The sequence below is a fragment of the Anas acuta genome, chromosome 12, assembly GCF_963932015.1.
Source record: "Anas acuta chromosome 12, bAnaAcu1.1, whole genome shotgun sequence".
In the NCBI taxonomy this organism is placed as follows: domain Eukaryota; kingdom Metazoa; phylum Chordata; class Aves; order Anseriformes; family Anatidae; genus Anas; species Anas acuta.
Window position 1 is genome coordinate 8,063,473 of NC_088990.1, and position 20,863 is coordinate 8,084,335.

The 20,863-nt window shown below is 57.1% G+C and overlaps 1 protein-coding gene across 1 annotated transcript; it reads right to left on the reverse strand.

Moving 5' to 3' along the window:
• Window positions 1-982: 982 nt before the first annotated feature.
• On the reverse strand, window positions 983-12,910 carry DET1 (DET1 partner of COP1 E3 ubiquitin ligase). Its single transcript, XM_068695412.1, has 4 exons — window positions 11,192-12,910; window positions 8,265-8,455; window positions 6,447-6,638; window positions 983-2,894 (listed from the first exon to the last, which is right to left on the reverse strand). The coding sequence occupies exons 1-4, from the start codon at window positions 12,272-12,274 to the stop codon at window positions 2,705-2,707; spliced, it is 1,656 nt and encodes a 551-aa protein (XP_068551513.1). The 5' UTR covers window positions 12,275-12,910; the 3' UTR covers window positions 983-2,704.
• Window positions 12,911-20,863: the final 7,953 nt, after the last annotated feature.

The window sequence follows — 20,863 nt, forward strand, 5'->3', positions numbered from 1 at the left end:
ATACCCATGGAAGAACACCCTGAGCACACCAGTACTCCAGATGCCAAGAAGAGGCAGCAAACCAGCAGTCAGTGTGTGCCTGCACAGTGCAAGGCACGGCCCTCCCAGCCCTTCTCAGCCATGGAATTCTTGGCTACACCCCTGAGATTTTAGGAAAACAAAACCAGTAAGTCAGGCTCTTAAAGCAAATTCTGTTTATTCCATTTTTGTCTTGTGTTGCTAACAAATCTTCATCCTAGCCTAGGAAAAATATCAGGTAGAAAATATCTCCCCTTGCCTCCCACCCTCCCCACCGCACGCTTTTTTTTTTTTTAAATAAAGAATCAAAATTTCAAGCATGAGAGACTTTTCTTCCGACACATTTCTGTAATAAAATTAACTCTGTTGTAGATATAAAATGCAGCAGCCACAACCAGAGGATCTGCAACGCTACTCCAAGGCAATTAGTACCCAGAATGAATCAATCGGTTTGTCTGCAAACATAATAAGAAAATACTTAGCACTTACCCAGCACTTTTTATCCATGAATCTCAAAGTGTTTTTTTACAAAAGCTTAAAATATGGTTTTGGCCTCATTTACAGAGAAGAAAACACCAGCTGGAACAGGAATAGATTTGCCCCCAGTGACAGAACAATTTAATAGCAGAGCTCAGAACAGACCTCTGGTCTCTCAGCCCCAGGTCCAATAATCCATCGTCTGCTGTGCCACGCTCTCTGCTTCACTCGGGATAGCCTGACCCTGGCAAAAGCCCCTACTGCAGAAATGCTGAAGTGCTTTACATTTTTGCCACCTAAAAAAAAGATCTAAACGGAGATCTGACAGCCATTTTAACAAGCACTGACGTCCCAGGCCGTGACACCAAGGAGTAAGCCCAGTCTTGGACGGAGCTGCTGAAAGCTTTGGGAAAGAACAGCCTCATACTGAAAATGTGAACAAACGTGGAAGGGGTGCAGGAAGGAGGTAATTCCATGGTCTACAGTGTGCAAATGATTCTCCATGTGGAGCTTTAATTGAATGTTTGAGGAACAGATCGCAGGATAAAAACCTAAGACCTTGACAAATAGTGTTATTAGGTGGAGAGGAGCCCAGACCCAAAGCACGCGTGGCCTGGCGCCTCCTCTGCCAGCCGTCTTCCGACCTGAAGTCGCTCCTGACAGACCTGAGAAACCAACAGTGCAAACAGCAGGAGAAGAGCAGTGAAATACAGTGTCTTGCCCTAGAATTAAGTTTAGGGGGGCGAGGAGAGGAGAGAAATACCATGAGACCGAGAGTGACGGCTGATTCCAAGGGCCAGGCCACAGCACCCACAGCCCGTTTTGGTCCAAAGATGACACCAACAGGGCCCTCTAAAGCAGAGGTCTCCCACGTACAAGCACCAGATTTCTAAAACCCCCTCTATACCTCCCATGGGATGGCTGCAGCGCCTTCCAGCACACAGTCATAAACCCAGATGTTCATCTACAACCACAAAAATTCCATTTTTAACAGAGGAGGGCAGCCCAGCACCCCCTCCAGCTCACGGGACAGGAAATATTTCACCCAGGAGCTTATTCTAGAGGCAGCACAGACACTGCAGCGGTCCGGTCAGCAGCACGCTGAATATCACGCACCAGCCGGTTGTGCTTTGAAGCCTGCCAATGTCCAAAGGGGTTCTCACAGAGAACAGCGTACCCCACGGGGGGAGGTGAGCAACCTCAGTCAACAAACGCAGCTCTCAACTGCAAACCTGCAGCAACGCGCAGTAATTCAGGTCTCCTCCTTCCTTTCTGGGGGAACCCAAATGCTACTAACTCTCCAGGTCCGTTCTCCAGCGCGCAGGAGGTGCCAGCAGCTGGGTCTCTCTCCTCAGCAGCAGAACCTGAAGATGCCCACCAGGATTTGTCCGTGCTCTGCAGAAAGAAGTCCTCCGACGTGAGCAAGGAGCCGTCGCTGCTCCCCACGCCTCTCCCAGCCACCCACCTTCCTCCTGTGCCCACCTTTTCATAGGCTACAGACACGAGCAGCTGCACTGGCCTCCTGGTGCTCACACACCACCTTCCACGGAGGGGCTTTACAGCTACTAAGGCACAAAAATTAAGTGACTTGCATAAGAGTCAGGAGCACGCCTCATCTCTCTCGATCCCGGTGATTTCTCACACCTTTTTTGTTTCCTAACCTCTTGCATATTAAACTCACGTGGGTAGATTGTGTGGATGAGAACAGGGTTTCGTTTCCCTATTACCACTGAAGATCCAAACACAGGCAGCTGGATTTTTAACCCTCCCCGTGGCTCCCATCCATTCCCTCCAGGACAGGCTGTTTGTCTTGACAAGGTAGGAAGGGAGCGCTCCACAAACACGTTGCAAAGCTCCGGACTCGCCATCCTCAGACACACAACAGGAGAGAAAACAGACACGCCGCTGGGAAATCACGCGAGGAATCTCAGCTACGCTTTGTTCACCAACAGGAGCAGGGAGCAGCAGCAGCGCTCAGCGCGGTGGGGACGCCGCAGTGCGAGCAGAGTCAGAAGAAACATCCCCAGGCCTTCAGCTGCTCGCCTTCCCCCAGCTGAGGCTGAGGGATGCAGGCTGGTAGGAGCTCCCGGGTCAGGTTTCTTGAGACGAGCGAGGGTTTGGTTTCCTAGAAGGTGCCAGAGCCCGGCTTTGGTGTGTCTGTGGCAGAGGCCCAGACCCGAGGAGAACACCGCCCCGGCCACGCGCCCCGCTACGTGCAGCTGTGCCTCATGTGGAAGTTCACCACGTACTCCGCGTTGGTGCGCTGCACCGAGATGGCGAAGGGCTCGAAGGGGTGGAAGGTGAACGCAACCAGGCGCCGCACCGTGTGGTTGATGGGTCGCCCCAGGAGTCCCGCCTGGATCTCAAACTTCAGGAGGCCAGAATCACGAGCGTAAAATCTGAAAGGAAGGAAAAGTCCATTAGGGCTGTTCCCGGCTATTGACTTTGCCATCTGGACTCTTCACAGAGACAAGAGCCTCGTTCAGGCTCTGGTATCCTTCAGAGGCAGAGGTCCTCAGCTGGGGGTCTGGCTCTTGGCTACAGAGGGAAGCCCCTCCCGGGGCAGCTGGCCTCCCGCTGTCTGCAACGATTTCTTTTAGTGCCATCAGTGAGAAAACTCTGCCCTTGTTTTGGCGGGGTGAGCTGACCAATTAGCTGGAGTTAGCAGGATCCAATCCTGCTCAGGGGTGAGAGGTTCCACCTTACACCTCAAACAACTCTGCAGGTCCCTTTAGATCTCCAACAACAACAAAAAAATCTTTAATGGGATAGCCTGGGTGGGAAGTGCCAGGTGGGCAGCATCCACCAGGCCTTGTGGTAAAGGCAAACAGGAGACGTGTCCTGCTGCTGCCACCAGAAACCTGCCTGCGGGTCCGAGGAAGCTCTTTTGTGTCCCCAAACAGGTGAGCTCAGGAGCACAGCTTCAGCAAGAAGCGAGCAGTGCCAAGGGCATGAGGCAAAGCACTGATGAGACAGACTCGTCTAAAAAGCTCTTCCTTTCTCGAACCTTCTCTGCACATGAGCACAGGCTCGCTGTGTAGCAGACATTACACCATCACTCTGCATTGCTGGGGGATCAGAGGACTCTGTGCTGACCCCACTCTCCCCAGTACTCCGGTGGAGGTTTCAGGGATTTGGTACCTTCACCAGGCAGCCGAGCTCCAACTGACAGGGCTCAAATCCTCCCTGCAGCTGCCTCAGTTCTTTCGACCATTTTTTTTCTCTGCTTTTTCAGTTATGGGAACAGAATTGCCATTTTGCCTCCCAGCCATTTCCTTTTCCACCAGCGCTTTGTGGATGTGGGTATTTTGCATTTTTCCTCTGGTTTCAACTCAGAGAATGCTTTTAATATTAGAGCACATTTCTCTCTCCCCCCTCCTCCCCATGCCAGCAAGCAATACGAAGCACTCTGCTTTCAGCCTGGAAAGAACAGGTGATGGCAGATAGAGGCGATGCTGTTTCAGGAGCAGACACACTCCACGTTTTAACAGCACAGCCTATTGAGATCCTCATGTTCTTCCTGGAGGGCCACTCTCCTCTCCCTTCCTCTGAATCGAAGTGCTAGCCAGCCCTGCCTGAAAATTGCACACAAGAACCCAGCAAGAGAGTCACAATCTTGGTATTTGGCTTTTCAAAAAGCCCTTTCCCTCCTACACAAGGCTGGGTATGTGGAGGGTCATTCTTTAAATAAAGCACAGTCCCTGGTCTGCTCCTCTCTCTCCCCAATTCACAATAATTTACTACTCAAGATGAAGCTCCCTGTAATCTCAAAGATGTGTTCAGTTTGGTATTTTTAAATCTATTTTTAAAAGTGCTCTGCAATCAGAGGCCATTTCCATGGGCTCTCACTCTGGGGATAAATTAGGCACTGCAATATAAAATTGTATGTCAACAGAAACAGCAAGACCAGCCTTTTCAAACCGTATGAAAATGGAAGATTTATCTGCAGACCAATTTTTTTGGTTAAATGGCTCCTTCTTAGCCATCTAGATGGATTTTAGAGACCCCCCACTAGAGGTAAAGCTGTATTAGAGCCTCTTCCTCCCAAGGCCCACCATTTCACCCACTGAATGTCTCTTCAAGCCTCCTGAAAAGACACTGGAAGATGGCAGAGATGGGGAACCTAAAGCTCTGCCCTCCCGAGAGCAAACCACCACTGGTCTCTCAAGCAGCCGGAGATGAGGGTCGAACCTACCAGGACACGGAGAGGCAGTAAGGATTAAAGTAAGGATTAAAGGGAGACCACGCACGGAGGTGCTGAAACCGGTGTGTAAAACGGGTGGAGGCTTTCACATCATGGCCATCCTGCTAGGAAACGACCTACGGATCACAACTGATCCTAACACCCTCGGCTGCTGAACGGTTTTGCACTTCAGCCAGTCGCAGGGCTTAGATTACAAATCCCGCCGCCCCTCATTTCCAAGCTCTCTAACCTCACCGGGCAGCTGCATGACTTTATTAATCCCTTTGTTTTGCAGGTGAGAAACGCAGCAGCGCGATTTCAGCTGCTGAATGGTTAAGGTTAGCGCCTCGCCTTCTACTTACTTCCCAAAAACCAGCAGCCCCGCAGCTTTCAGACCCTATTCAGGCCCTAATTGACTCTGCACAGCTCCAAGCTTTGAAAGGGCTGGCGCTGAAACGCCGCTCTGCTCAGGGGAGGGAGGAAAGGTGGCACTTGGCTTTGTTTACTACAAAGCCGGTAACTGCAGCAAATGACTGCGGCTCCGCTCCCTTTTGTCTGCAGGAGATGGAAGCAGGTTGGCGCTGCCAGACAACCACTGCTCCCCAAGTTTTCCCAACTCAGACAAGGAGGAAAGGGCAGGCTCTCCGCAGATAGCACGGAGCCGGAGAGTAAAGCCAAATCATACAGGCAGGGGGAAAAGAAAATTAATTAAATATACATAATTTGGGAATTGAGAGCGCAGGAATAATCAGAGGTTCCCCGCCACCTGAGTCAGGGCCAGGGAGACATGAAGCCCGGTTTTGATGAAAATAAAGTTGGGAAAGCGGCCAGAACGGTCTCCCTAGGCTGCCGGAGCCCCCAACATGTGGGCAATCGCTAGACAAAGCACTTGGAGATTGAAGGCTCTCTTTGTTTTTAGAGCACAGGTTCATTTCCCTTTTGTGGGACTCTGAGTGGAAGGACTATTCTGCCTGGAGAACTCAGTCCCTTTGATTTGAGCCTTTCAGGCCAGAGAGATGCTGGATTTTTAAACGCTACTACTTGCAGCCATGGCTGCAGCCAACAAAAAGAAGCAGCCGTGGTGTTTCTGCAAGAAGCACTGCAAACCTCCTCATTCTCCAGCCTGGAGTTATTCCTGCTGCCAGCATTGAAGACTCAGACGTAAGAGGCACAGAACAGCTCTTACACCTGGCTCAACTCCCACCACAGAAACTAATTTCCTATAGATCATAGAAAGAAGGGGAGCACGAAGAGGAGTGCAGCTTTCAGGGTGAGAAACGTAAACAAGGCAAGTCTGAAAATAGCAAAATCAATACCAGAAGCATTATGAATAACACCTAACCCGGCTGATATTTTATTCATAGGACAAACCAGCCGATCCTCACCAGCTAACCCTACGTGCTCAAAAGGAATCCCTCCAGCACAGGAAGGCAGGCATCCAGAACCACATTGGGCTGCAATAAAAGGAGGAACAAGAGCATTCATATGGAAAAGGCTTGGGCTTCACAACCCAAATCTTCCCCAGGGCAGCTCAGTGACAAAACCTGAAGAGCTCTCCCACACGGATAAAGTAAGAGGTCACAAGGAGAGATGCCAAACTTTGTGGGACTACTGAAACAAACACTCTGCTCTTAGGATGTCAAAAGAGAAAAGCAACTCATCTACTTGGTCTTCCTGCAAATTTGTCACCAGGTGGTGATTTAGCAGAGGTGATTTAGCTACTCCCACACTGCTCTCCTCGCACACATCTCCCTGGCCCGTTCCGTACCTTATCGGGTGATCGCCGCAGGTCTTGGGACGCTCCATGACTGACACCCACTTGTCATCATAGCTGAAAAGGGAGAGGTCGAGGTACGGGCTGCCGCTGTAGGACTGGGCGCTGATGGGGAGCTGGCCCAGCAGCCTCCGCACAGCCTCTGTGTGCCCTCCGTACTTGGCGTTCACAATAGTGTCTTTGAACCTGCAGCAGAACAAGAAGGGTTTACTCACAAAGGCCCCGGGTGAGCGGCACAGCTTAAATAAACTAAGGAGGAAAACTGAGAGAGAAAGAGGAATGGCAGCAGTGTAAGAACCACGACAGTTCCCTTCGAATGGTGCATCACGGTGATTCAACCACCAGCCAGTTCTGGTGACCTTTTCATCCTCCCTCCGCGTTACTGTTTCTGCTCTCAAAGTCCAAACTGAGAAGGACGAGGCTGTGCCTATCCACGAGGCCTGGCCCCAGCTGCTCCACAGCACAGGAAATGAACAGGATCAGAACCAGGGGGAGGTGGATTAGCAGCTTATCAGTCAATCCAAGTTTTACCGTGAAGCCTGTAAACAGCATCAGCAGAAGCCGGAGGGTTGCACAGTAACAGTTGAGCCCTTAAGGTTGACTCAAGAATCCCCCTCTCTCTAGCCAGTGTTTGAAACACGTAAAGGGAGAAACCCGAGATGAGGCAGAACCCTGGAGAGAAGCATAAAGCTCTTCAGAAACTACAGCGTGCTGGAAGTTCTTCCTGGTGAAGAGACTAACGCAGGCTGGATTTCTCTTTCCAAATATAATTTGAACTTTCCACAAGCAAAGGAGAGTCAGATCAGCTGCACAAATGGCAGACACCAGGGACAGTGAAAACCTTCCCCCTAGGCCAGAAACACAGCCAGAAGCCAGCTTGCTGTGCCTACAGCACTGTTACACTTTGCTGCTTAAGCTAAACACTCCTGTTACAGGCTCTTAGAGCCACGTGGATGAGCAGATTCTCCTCTTTATTTTAGCACAAGGCAGGAATTGTTCTGCAGGTACCTGCAGTAAGCTCTCTCATTCTCTCTTCCCCCCAGGCAATATGGAATTCACGACAGGGAGCTCTAAAAAGTTACAGGCAGCCAACTGCCTTTAACTTATGGGACACGAACCTAAAATCAGCCGAAGCTTCATTCCCCTTAGTGACTGCCAAGTGCTTTGGATGATGTCAAACAAGTCACTAGAAGAACAAAACACCCTGAGTCACATAAAAACATATTCCACAAGAAATAACACACTCTGCCTCATTAAAACCACATCAGACTGTTAAAGCACATTCTAGAAACCTTGGTTATTTTGGTATTTTGCTCGCTTTTCACTACAGCTCTAGGCAGATCAGCTTCCTTCCCCCGAGCAGCGTCTGACGAGAACCACGAGCTGTTTACTGATGTTACAGAACGCAGTTTGCTGCACACTAAATTTAGAGAAGGGCACTTGGCAAAATACATCCAAATAAATGATGTAGCATCTTGATAAAACCTTATCTGCAGGGCTCGAAGCTACCGCTTCAATAACCTCCAGAAGAGTTACTGCTCGAGGAGCGCCAGCAACATCTTGCCCTTAAAATTCCTTTCCCTTCTAAGCACCAAATTGCCACTGCCTTTTCCTTCCTGCACAGATATTGCAAAATACAAGAGCAGCTGCACGAAGCTGCAAGCTGAACCGCGTCCCAGCCGGGCTCCTGCACCCCTCAGGGCCTGAAGGAGCTGCTTTTCTCGGGGTCCTCGTTGTTATTTGATACTAGCCTTCAGCTGGCGGGGGGCAGCGCGTGCCTACACGGTATAAAGCATGCTCCCAGGGGCTCACCGGCGCTGGATCTGCCTGGCAAAGTTGTTGCTGGACGCCGAGCAGGGGAACTGGACCGCCTCGCTGTGCAAGGTGGCGTTCCTGAAGAGGTCGCAGAAGTTCTCGAACAGCTCCAGCAGCTCGTCCGATGTGTTCTCAAACACGGCGATGACCTCGGTGCTCACCATGTTGTACACGACGAAGAACGAGGGCTGGGGAGAGAGGCAGAGGCAGCGGTTACCCCGGGGGAGAGATGTCCCTTCCTGCTCCCCGGGTGACATCCCAGACCCTCTCCAAATTTCTCCGCAGCGCAGGAGAATCCCACAGCCCCACGGTAATCCTTTCTGCTACCCAAATGCCTCAGCAGGTCCCAAATTACCCACCTGCTAACTGTGATGTGATTACACATGGAAAAAAACCTGGATGGACTTCCAGCTTTTCCCCCTCGAACTGGATGTCGGTATTTCCCTCTCTCTCTGCCCTCCACCAACTCCAAAATGCTCTCTGAAGTGCCAAATTTAATTTCAATTCCTGCTGACAAACTGATCTCAAACCCATGCTAGCCAGCAACAAATTATTTTTTTTTTCCTTTATGCAGAGAAACGATTTGCTTCTCCCTTCTTAATGCTGCTGCCACACAGAGATGAGCCTTTTCAGCGCGCCGCAGCACTGCCGACAGAGTTGTGCCCTCCAGGTACCCTGCTGGCACAGAAATGAAAATCTGAGAGGCATTAATGACAGCTTTTTAACATCGGCGCTCCCGTGCAAGAAGCCCCAGGCACTGTGCTGCAGACGGGCAGCGTTTTGCAGGAGGAAGGAGCCAGAGGCGGGGGGAAAACGTGACATTTGTACCAGCTGCACCCAGGGGAGGACATCCCCATCCCCTGGGCATCAACGGTGCTAATTTCTTGGATAAAAGAGGGCTGAAATCCTGGCACCCCAAATTCAGAGCCTGCCCCTGCTTCTCAAGTAACTAATTCCCCCGGTACATGCACGTATCTGGTAATTCTCCTGCTCACAAAGGCAATTTGTGAAGGCTTCGCCTCCCGCTCTCAAGCAACGCCCAGTGATGACAGCAGGCGCTGTGCCCACCCCACCCGTCCGTAAATATCACCAGGTTTGTTTGTTTTACGGGCCCAAAATGAGCCCTGCTCACACAATCCGGCCCCCACACGCTGCAGGAGGAGGTTACTCACTGAACTGCTGCCTGAGGAGAGGGAAGCCCTCCTGAAATACAGAGAGACAACGCAAGGAGACAGCAGGAGGAGAAACTGGTTACAGCTTTGAAAATCGCAAGGGGTGTCCTGCAGTAAAAAGGTGCCTTTGCCAGTTTAACACAGAGGCACCAACAGGCTGCCCTTAACGTCAGGAATCACCCTCGCCGCATTTCAGCAGCACCTGGGACAGGCACAGCACCCTCACAGCACGCAGGGCAGGAGCTGAGCGCTGCAAGAAGCACACAGCAAGGCTAAACCACGAGCCTAGAACAACAGCCCCCAGGCTACGGATCCACAGCACGCGATTAAAGATCTTGGGAGGCTCGGCGCAGACCTTGGCAATAGAAACAAGCTCCAACAGCGACTTCCTCAGCCTCCCTGGAACAGGAGCAGCCTGAAATCAGATTAAATTTGTGTTCCTGTCTGATAGAAGAAAGACAAACGGGAGCTTTAGGCATTCCGTGACTAGAGCTTTCCTCAGGAAGCCCTAATAAAGAGCTGAAATGCAGTCGGGCCTGCCGACTTCTGGAATTAGCTTCTGAAAGCAACAACAAACAAAATGCTTTGTCCTCAGCAGAAAACACACAAACGGCACAAACAAGCCCGAATTCCCATCTAAAAGGGAACTTCAGGTGAAGCGAGTGGAGGACACGCTGCAGCAAATCGGGCACAAAAGCCTCGGTGAGCACGGCAGAGAGCCTCAAACCAGCACTGAGGTGAGGTTTAGCCTCGCCCATTCCCTCCCAGAACAACTCCCTCCAAACCAACGCACAATTTAGGAGGAAAATGTGGAGGACAATTCAAGAGGAAAAAGAGGAAGGACTTCTTAGTCATTCTCCAGGGCGAATGAGGCCGAGGGACCTTGCAGAGAACGACCGCCCGTTTCTGCTGGAACTGGCAGAGATGGGGAGGGAGGGACAGGTGTGGAAATAAAACCAAGCACCTAGGGAACAGATCAGCACTAGAGATTTAAGATTTCTCGCTAAATACCTTCCAATATTAAAAAAAAAAAAAAAAAAAAAAACAATTTAAAGGAGCAGGCTAGGTTAAATGTAAAAGACCTGGCTCGGTTTCAGTGTTACTGGGTTTTTACTGGGTTTCTGAGCTAGCAGTGGAGAAAGGACGCTCAACCCACAGGACTGCAAAATGTCTGGAGGGCCTCGGCTCTGCCGGGGCTGCATTTGCCCTCCTCTGACTTCTTCAGAACTAAGAGGAAAGGAGAAGCAACTGGGACATGAGCTCGATTTAAGAGCTGCTACCCCAACTGGGAGAGATCACAAATGCTGTCTCTGGTAGAAGCTCGAAAGAGTAAGTACGTAGGCAGAGCAGAGAAGGTGATTCTACTGGGGGAAAATGGAGACAATTATGTTTGAAAACCATGCTGGAAAATACAGGAGAAAAGGGGGAGAGTCTGCAATACAAGCACATTACATGAAATAACATCTAAAAAATCAGCTGGGGATTTGGGAGGGGAAGAGCATCCACGAGCACGGGGAACAATCCCTGGAGAAAGGGGACTCAGAAACCACCTCAGATCTTCTCCCTCTCACTTTGAGTCGAGAAGGGTGCAGTGAAATCACGAGAGCCAAAGACAGCGACGTTATTTGATACCAGAGGCGTCAAACGTTCACAAAAGAGCGAAGCAACGGGGCCCTAACAGCTCCTGCACGGAGCGTTCGGAGGCTCAGGTAAGGAGCGCAGCTCACAGCGCCCGCAGGGGGCAGGCAGTACCTGCGAAGGATCCGTCACCCGCAGCGTGACCACGTCTTCGCTCGTGTACTTGATGAAGAGGTGGTTCTCGTCCAGCAGCTGCATCTTCCACATGCGGAGCTGCCTCAGCTGGTCGAAGTACTGGAAGAACCTCCTCTTGGCTATGGCGCTGCCGTCCTGCTCCGCCCTCCGCCACAGGTACACCAGCAGCCGGTGCTTCAGGGAGTTGATGAAGGGCTCCTTGTAGGGGTTCGCCATCCCCGTCTGCGTGTCCCGCTGCACCTCGGGGTACACGGCGGAGAGGGTGAGCAGGTCGTCCTCGTAGCAGAAGCGCCCGATGGTCCGCACGTCGATGAAAGTCCCCTCGGGGGTGACCTGGAAGACGTGGATGGTCTGCTGCTGCACCGAGAGGATGGCCAGGATGTTCTTGTAGAGGTAGAGCCCCTGGTTGTGCGACAGGATGACCTTGTCGCACTTGAAGGTCCGCGTGTCGCACAGCCTGCCCGTGTGGAGGTCGATGATGTGCAGGGAGTAATCCTCCAGCGGGGAGCGGGGGTTGGGGGTGACCGACTCGCTGTTGCGGTAGACCTCGAAGAAGGGCGGGTGGGGCTCCTCGGGCAGGTAGGCAGCCGAGCCCACGATCACGTAGCGGCAGTCGTCGGTGAACAAGCTGCACTCGCGGTTGAGGTGCTCCCCGTTGGAGGCCACGTTGGTGATGTGCAGCAGGACGAAGAAGCGCTCGAAGAGCCGCCCGCGGATGTTGACGGCCCGCTGGTCGTTGCCGTTGGCCAGGATCTCCCCCTCGTAGCCTTGCAGCAGGTCCTCGGCCGCCTGGCAGCCCTGGTACTCGTAGATCTCCAGGGAGGTCTGGTCGGAGGAGAAGGCGATGAAGTAGCGGCCGTCGGGGGAGAACTTGCGCAGGAAGCAGGGCGGCTTCTCCACGTTGACCACGGTGAAGTTGGGGAAGACGTTCTGGTGGAAGACGCGCACCTGGTGCCAGTGGCTGCCGGCTTTGCCCGAGCTGATGCGGCGCCGCTCCAGCCGGTGGATGACGTTCTGGTTCTGGATGCGGCGGGGCCGGATGGTGGGGGCCTCATGGGCCATGGCCAGCGCCCTACCGCATCCTCGCCCCGCCGCCAACCGGGGCACAACGGGGCTGGGGAGGGGGGGGGGGGGGGAGGGGTTGGGGGGGGACAGGGACAGGGCCGGGGGGGGGGCTGAGGAGAGACCGGGGCTGAGGGGGGGGGGGGGGGGGGCGGCAACGGGGAGGGCCCGGGGGGGCAGCGGGGCCCGGCCGCGGGTCTGGGGGGAACCGGGGGGAACCGGGAGGGTCCCGGGGGGTTCCCAGAGGGTCCCGGGGGGATCCCGTGGGGATCCCGGGGGGGTCCCGGGGGTCCCGGGCCCGCCTCAGGCCGCGCTCACCGCCGGGCCCGCCGCCGCCGCTCACTCTATGGCCGCCGCCATCTTTCCGCCACGGCGGCGGCCGGAGGGCGACGGCCCCGCTGCCCGCTTCCGCTTCCGGTCGGTGGAGCAGTGAGAAAGGCCCGGGCGGGGTAGAGCGTCCGCAGGGGGAGGCACAGCGCCCCCTGGCCGTGGGAGGAGAGACCCCATGGCTGGGCAACCCCAAAGCTCTGCACCCCATAACGGGGCACCCCCATAACGGGGCACCCCCATAATTCTGCACCCCCATAAACCAGCACCCTGATAACCTGGAATCCCCGTAACTGGGCATCCCGAAAGCCCTGCACCCCAGTAAACAAGCACCTCCACAACCCCGCACCCCAATATCTCTACACCCCAATATCTCTGCACCCCAATAACCCGTCACCCTCATAGCCCCGAACCCCAATAGCCATGTACCCCTGCAGCCCTGCACCCCTCTAGCCACGTACCCCTCTAGCCCTGCCCCCCTATAACCCCGCACCCCCAAAAGCTGCAGCCCCCTGTGCCCACCCCACACCCCTCATCCTTCACCAGGGGGGCTCAGGGGACCCCAAAATCCATTTGGTGTCCCCTCACTGTGAGTTCCACCAGGAGCGGGGTGCTCCAGGGGGTGCTGGGGCCGTGTTCCCCCCCATGCAACGTGGCACTGACGTGTCCTGCCATGTGCCAATGCAATTTCCCGCTTCTCAGTGTTTTTTGGGGTTGTGCCCCCCCAATCCCATAAACTGGGCTTGTCCCCAAGCAAATGGGGTCCCTGCAGAAGCTTGGGGACGGGGACAGCAGCGGCCAGGCGGTGGCATTAGTGCCACGGAGCTGGGGACACCCGGCCTCACCTGGCACCCGAGCGCAGCCAGAAATGGGGCGCCTCACCCCAAAAAAGCACTCGGTGGCATCCCCGCAAAACCCTGGGGACGTCACCCCAAGCAGGGTTATCCCCTGCGACAGGTTGTAGGGGATCTGTAACCCCTGCACCCCATAACCAGCTGGGGAAAAAGGGCTGGGGGCGCATAGGGTCCCTCTCCGGGCCCTTTATGGCCGGGCACCGGGGGGCCGATAAAATCCTGCCCCGAGCGGCCTCGGTGCCTCCCTTTGTCTCTCTCCCCCCCCCCCCCCCCATCATGTAATTAATTGGGCTCCACCTTAATAGGATCACACTAAATACCGAGGAGCATCCAACCGCACGGCAGCTGGCAGGAAAACAACCCAACCCGCACACACAGAGAGGCGGCTGGACGGACAAAAGGGCCATTAATATGGCAGCAATTAGCGCTCCCCGGGCTAATAACTTCATCACCGCAACCTCCCCGCGGCCGGCACGCTCCCCTGGAGGGGACGGGCTCGTTAATTAGCGGGGATGGGTTTGATGAGGCCTCACCTGGCCGAGGCTGGGGGCAAACCCCACTCCTGGGGCTGTAGGGTGGGCCCCGGCAGGCACCCCGAGCTGGGAGAAGGGCTCGGGCACGGGTAGGGTTGGGAGGAGGTGGGATTGGGGTGGCTGCTCTGCTTTTTTGGGGTTTTTCCCCAAAACGGTGCTCGCTCCCAGCTCGGCACAGCACCGGGGCTCCTTCCGTGGTGGGGACAGGGACACGAGGCCGTCACCGTCCTCACCTCGGGGAGCCCTGGGGGCAGCAAACCCAGAGCCCTCCCGCTTGGCTGGTCGGGGTGGCATTTAGGGGAAGACCCTGGGGCATGGGGGTGGCTGGGAAAACCCCAAAAGTTTGTGCAAACGGCCCTGCTCCAGCACAAGGCTCCCAAATCTGCGTTCCCAAATGTGCACAGCTGTGGGTTAGCACCCGAGGGCGGTGGGAAGGGTGCTCGGGGGCTTGGTGTTAATCCCGGGGAAACCTCTCCCAGGGGTGTTTTCTCCGTGGGAGGGAGCTGGGGGGGCTCCTCCAGGAGAAATCCCCACTGGCGGTGGCTTTTCCTTGGGAAACGAGCCGCCTCTGTGGGGTTTTTTCCCTGCCCACCCCAGCGATGGGCACCCCGCTTGGGGTGGGTGCTGCGGGGGCACGGGGGGAGCCCAGGGCGGGCAGGCAGGCAGCAGAAGTCTCCATTTTTTCTTTTTTTTTTCTTTTTCCAAGCTAAAAAATAAAAAATAAATTTTAATTTGATATTTAGCTCTGTCCCAGGCCTGGAGGGGAGACTCCGTGAGCGGCTGCAGCCCCTCGCAGCCCCTTCCAGGGGCACCTGGGCACACATCTGATGGGACGCGGGGCCCGCATGGTGCCAGGGGGGGCTTTTTGGGGTCAGACAGACCCCAAGCAGGGTCCCCTATGGGGTGCCACCCCCGTCACCCCCCCGTGGGTGCCCATTTGCGGCGCGCTGCCATTTGCAGGCAGTTGCCATGGGTGCCCGGAGACTTTTGCTGTGGAGGGGGATGGCGCCTCTCTCCCCCCCCCCACACTCCTCCTCCTCCTCCTCCTCCTCCTCTTCATCCCTCCCTCCCGATGACGTCATGGATGACCACGGTGGTGACAGGGCCACCTGTGGGCTGTGAGGGCTTTAAAGAGCCCGGCTGCGGCGGCGACGGGAGCCCCGGCTATTGTCTGCGCCCCTGGCAGCGGGGGGACGCGCAGCCCCCAAACCCCACACACACACACACCCCCATCCATCCACCCCATCCATCCCACCCCATCCCATTCCATCCCATATAACCCATCCCATCCCATTCCATCCCATATAACCCATCCCATCCCATATAACCCATCCCATTACATCCCACCCATCCCCGCACCACCGCCGCCGCCACCGCAGCTCCCCCTGTGCCATTGCTCTCCGAGCCGCTTCCCGCTCGGTTTTAGGGCCACCGAGGCTGGGCTGCTGCCCCTACAGAGCTCCCACCAAGGTAAGGCTGCGCTCCGTGGCCCCGGCAGCCCCCCCAGACCCTGCTGCAGCCCCCCACCCGCTGGGCCCAGCTCTGACAAAGGGGCCGCTCCGTGCCACTGAGGGGAGGTGGCAGGGCGCTGTGCCAGGACCCCCAGCCCACAGCCCCCCGGGAACCCGTTGGGATCCAGCCTTAAGGATGCTCCCACCGCCTCCCTGCCCTCCCCTCGCCTCCCCGCAGGGCACGGGGATTATTCCAGAAGACAGGGCGACCCCTGGGACAGCGGGCACCCCGGGGTGGCAGAACCCCGCTGTCCCCAAGGGCCGGGATGCTGTTTTTTGGGCAGCACCGGGCTCCCTTCGCCTCCACGCTGGCTTTCCCCGAGCACCCCTGCGGGCACCCAGCTCTCACCCCCTCGGCCAGGCACCCACCTTCCTCGCGTGGCACCCCCGGGGGACATCTCCGTGTCCCCAGCGCTGTGCCACGCACCCGGGGCTCCAAGCCCCGAGGGCTTTGCCAGGTGCTGGTGGGTGCTGTGGGAGCCACGGGCACGGTGAAGGAGCAGGGGCAGAGGGGCTGCGTCCTCCCCCGGGCTCTGCCCGGTCCCCAGGGTGGTGGCATTGTGTCCCGCTGTCCTTCCAGCAGGTAAGTGCCCTCTTTCTGGCTGCGGATGTCGGCGCCGCTTGGATGTGCGGGGTGGAAAAAGGGTCCGGGAGCAGCTGAGAGCACAGCGGGGTGGGGATGCGCGCATAGGGACAGGCACCTGCCTCCCTGCTGAGGCTAAGGGCATGTCCCACCCCAGCAGGGATCGTGCAAGTCGGCAAACTCCTCACCTGGGCACCTCGGGGGTCCCTGAGCCCCCACCCTGCCTCTCCCCTGGGTGCCGGGGGGATAGAGCTCCACGGGGACTGCGTTGGATCCCATGTTGGTGGCCTCGGAGGGGTGGCCCCAGGGCAAACCCTGCGGCTAGTCCTACCCTGGGCTGCCCCTGCAGCCTTCAGGGGGCAGGTATCGAGGCAGCCGGGGATGAGGAGTGTGGTGGATGCGTTGCTCAGCCTTGAGAAATGGGGTAAAAACCGCTGCCCGGCCAAGGGGGCCGCGCGGAGAGGAGGCAGCTGCGGGGCTGGGGTGCAAAGGAAGGAGCCGTGGGGCCTTTCTGCCCGGAGCCTGGCAGAGGATGCGGAGGGCTTGGGCTGGGCCTGGGTTTAGAGTGGAAGAGGCAAAAAAAAATTGTCAGATGGGTGGGAATCTCACCTGGGAGCTCACAGGTCCTGCAGCGGCCAAGCAGTCGTGAGCAAATGCACCAGGCACCCTCTGCTTGCCCCCCCGGGCGTGGGCAGGGGGTAATTTTAGGGGTTAATTAGGACATAGTACATGTGCGAGGGGCTGGAGTCGAGCCGAAAAGACCCGCGGTCTGTCTGGACAGGCACGGAGCGGGCAGGGAAATACCACGGGCAGGAGAAGTTGTGGGGTGGCGGCTGGCCACAACGGCTGCTCCAGGGATGCTGATGCCTCGCTGAGCTTTCGCTGCCCCAAAATCCTCCGAGAGCCCGTTCCCGGTGCGACCAGGGGAGCGTGTGCGTGCGTGAGAGCACCCAAACACGCACCCATGCACACGTGCTGTACCCAAATACGTGGCAGCGCTCAGCAGCACCGCCGTGTAAGCTGGGTGCGCTCCCCGGCCCTACAAACACAGCCTGCAAACGCCGCTCTCCACTCCCACGGGGAACCACTCGGTGCTGGTGGCAGACAGCGACGCCGTGGCTCGGGCTCTCCTCTTGCCCCCTGTTTTTGCGGCATCCTAAATCCTGCTCCGTAGGCTGCAGCCCAAGATGGTGCCTCCATATGGGGCCAAGCACAGCAGGCGAGGTGGGGACCTTGCTGCTACCCAGCTGGGCACGAGAGAGGCAGAGCTGAGGCTCGATGCGTTTCCTCCCCAGGCTCTGCTCGCCTCCCCGGGGGCTCAGCATAGCCAAGCAACGTGGCAGGGGGACCACAAACCCCAGAAGTTGCACCCCACAAATCCTGTCGGTGTCTCGGGGTTGCAGGAGCGAGGTGCTGGCTGGCTCTCCCTCCACAGGGCTGTTGCGGTGTGCCTGCAGCAGGGTTCGGGGCTGCGCACCCCAGCCTGGCAGCGTGGGGTGTGGGGAGCAGCGCCCGTGGCACGGCCTCGGGGGTCTCCAGCCAAAGGGTCTCATTTTGGGAGCGGCTCCCTCAGTGTCTCACCAGTCTGGAGCCTTAAAGCAGCTCCCCGGTGGGAAGCCCCAAAGGCAGGGTGCAGAGCAGGGCACCTGCACTCCCCCAGCCCCCTTCCAGCCCCAACGTCCATGTTGCCAGCAGAGAGGCTGATGTGGCTGTGCCACAGCTTGTCCCCGCACAGCTTGTCCCCTGCTCTCCTCCCCAGGGGCTCAGCACAGGGGACGGGGCCAAACCTTGGGGGCTCTGGGGACAGGACGGAGCCCCGAGCATCCCTCTCCTCCTCCCCGTCCCCACCTCGCCATCCCTGGGCCATCTGGCCACACTCATCCACCTTAAACAAACGCTGGAGCCTATTATCCAGCCCTGCCTTCCCCTTCCCCCCCCCCCCAGACAGATGGAGGCTGAGCGCGCCCAGAGCCCCGGCCCGCAGCATTCATGTGCGTGAATGAGAAAATTGAATTATTTATGGCCACGCGAAGCAGGCTGGCGGAAAGGACTCCATTACGTGGCGAGTACCTGTTGCTATGGAGCCGGGGCTTCTCCCCCTCGCCCGCCCGGCCCCAAGCACCCTCCGCATCCCTGCCTGTCCCCATTCCCTGCCCTCGTCCCCTTGGGATGCTGGCTGGAGCAGCGGGATGCCCAGCTCCACCAGGACGCCGACCTCTCCAAAAATCCTCCTGCATTGCAGCCGCTCCCCGGGGCTGCCAAATCCTGCAGCGATGCTCAGAGCGGTGCCGGGGCATCCCCGCTGCTGCTCCTTTCCCAAACCCTCCTTGGCCAGCAGCGAGGGTCCCGGGGGCACCCTCGGGATGGGATCAGCTCTGGGGGTGTTGGGAATGGGACCTGGCGGCCCCCGCTTGGCGCAGGGACTCCCGCTCCTCCCGGGAGGCTCTGCAGGGCTAATAGCCTCCGGCTCCGCTCCCGGAGCTGAGTGGGCTCTGCCGGGCTCGGAGGAATAAAAAGCAGGGAAACGCTTATTTTAGGCGCTGCAGTCTCGGCAGCTGTGACTCCGGTACACCCAGGGAGCAGCCTCGCGGAGGGTTTACCCCACAGCCAGAATGCAGATGGCCAAAATCCCACCCGGATCCCAAGCTCCCCGTGAGCCCCTTTTCATCCTCCTCCCTGCTGGGGGGGCTCCCACCCCTCCTGGTCTCAGGGGTGCCTTTCCCCAGCTCCCCACCTTCACCTCCTGCTCTGGCTGGCGGAACCCTATTGAGATATTTAGGGTTTGCTCGGTGTCCCGAGGTGTGCCCCGGCCAAACGAGACAAACAAACCCCACAGATATCCCCGTGGCCGAGCCAGGCATCTATATGGGATGCTTGGGCATGGGGCAGGTGTGTGCTGGGGGCAGCCCCCACACCAAGGGGGGGAAGCCGTGGGTCTGCCTGGCTCCCCTCACCCCCGAAAATAATAAAAAAAATAATAATAAAAAAATAAAAACCCACAAGAAAAAGCTAATTGTTGCCATGGCTACGCCGAGTGGCCTTTCTCCGCGTCATCCTCGTCGCTGCTGTCACAAGGTTAAGGCGGTGGGGAGCGGGGGGGGCCGTGTTTTCTTGGGGAAAACCATGGCAACAGCCACTTCTATGGGAGCAGCTGCGGCCGTGGGGAAGGGGCCGGGGCGCACGGTGCCAGCCGAGCTCGGAGATGGGGCTGGCAGCTCTGTGAGCCGTGGGGCTGGAAGGGGAAGGGGGTTTCTGGGGCTGCTGGCCACGGGGAGTGGGGAAATCACTGCTTATCCCACAAAAATGTACCAGGGAAAGGCCCTGGTGGCATGGAGTTTGTATGACCACGGTGTTGGTGGAGTCAGCACCGGCCCCAAAAGGGCCTCCTGCAAGTGGTGCGGCCTGTCCTGCTGCTGGGGCTGGTTGTGAGGGAGCACAAGCCGGGTTTTGGGGGCTGAAGGACCCTAAAAGAGCCATCAGGGCCACGGGGGTGTCCTGTGGGGTGCTGGGCATGGAGGGGCCCATGCTGGCCAAGGCTTCGCTCCAGCCCACAGGCCCGCTGAGGTGCTGGTCCCAGCTGCAGGCTCTGTGGGGCTCCCATTGCCACACGGAGCTGGGAATTATCTCTCTTTGCAAGGCAGGCTCTTAATTAAGACCGTTTCCCTGAAGGAAGCCAAGATGGAGAGCTTCAATTCTCGGTATTCCAGCGCTTTCTGGCGTTCGTTTCCACACCAATTAGGGCACAAATTAGTCATCCGGAGTGCAATTCGGTCCCTGTGCTCGGGGGAGGCTCCTCAGCACGCGTGCCGTCCTCTGCCAGGGACACGGGTTGCAGGTGCGGGCACAGCGGCCTCGTTGGGGACAGGGTAGGGACAAGCTGGGACTCCAGGAACCAACATCTCCATGGGCTGGGGTCTCTGAGGGGTCCCCATGGGCTGCGGGCAGCTCTCCTTGGCTGTGCACGGCCCTACAGACTGCGGGGCCACGACGCTGAGATGGGGACCAAAAGGAGCAGCTGGAGAATGAGCCACGATGGGAAGAGAAAGAGTGGAGGAAGAGCAAGGGCCAGGCTGATCCTCAGCCCCTTCTGCAGAGCCTGTGATCCCTGATGGTGCTGGCAGGGAAGGAAGGATCCCAGAAATCATTTTTTTGGGCTGGTTGATGAGCGTTCAGCGCTGTCCCTCCGACAGCTACACCACCAACAACGCTCTCTGAGTGCAGAGGGGATTGAGGAGGAGACTCATTGCTCTGCACCCCGGCACAACAACATCCCAGCCCTGCAAGAACTGGCAGAGAGGTGTGCTCTGATGGCAGCTGAGCTCTCGATCTTCATATTTCTGGGTCGTCACGGCCTCGTGGCCCTCGCCCCATGGCAGCCTGCCCCGTGCCCACTCCGGCTCCTTCCAAACGGCAGCGAAACCCCGCCGGGAGCCGCCTGCTCCTGGGGCATGGCCTCCTACCCCCCATTAGTTAGTGGTTGTCTTAAGCACTGAAGCATTTGTAGCCTTATTCCTCCTAATCCTGCCTAATGTAGCTGTGGCTGTCCTCATTAGCCACATAATTGTCGAGCAAACACAAAACAGGCCCTGACACAGTCGAAGGAAATTGGTTTAAAAATACAACCCGGCATTCTCGGAGGTTTTCAAAGGGGGCCCTCCTATTTATTTGCAGTCACTCAGCGCCGCGTGGAACGACGAAAAAGTCACTCTTCTCCCAAATACGGATTTTTCGAAGCATGTTTTGTGACGGAGCGGGCTTGAGATGCCAGCAGGGGAAATCCC

Excerpts from the sequence above, each read along its gene's own strand:
- DET1 (XM_068695412.1), bottom strand. The coding sequence starts at position 12,274 with ATGGCCCATGAGGCCCCCACCATCCGGCCCCGCCGCATCCAGAACCAG. Across the intron at positions 8,456-11,191 it reads GGGTGACGGATCCTTCGCAG|CCCTCGTTCTTCGTCGTGTA; the intron begins GTACTGCCTGCC and ends CTCTCTCCCCAG. Across the intron at positions 2,895-6,446 it reads TGCGGCGATCACCCGATAAG|ATTTTACGCTCGTGATTCTG; the intron begins GTACGGAACGGG and ends CCTTCCTTTCAG.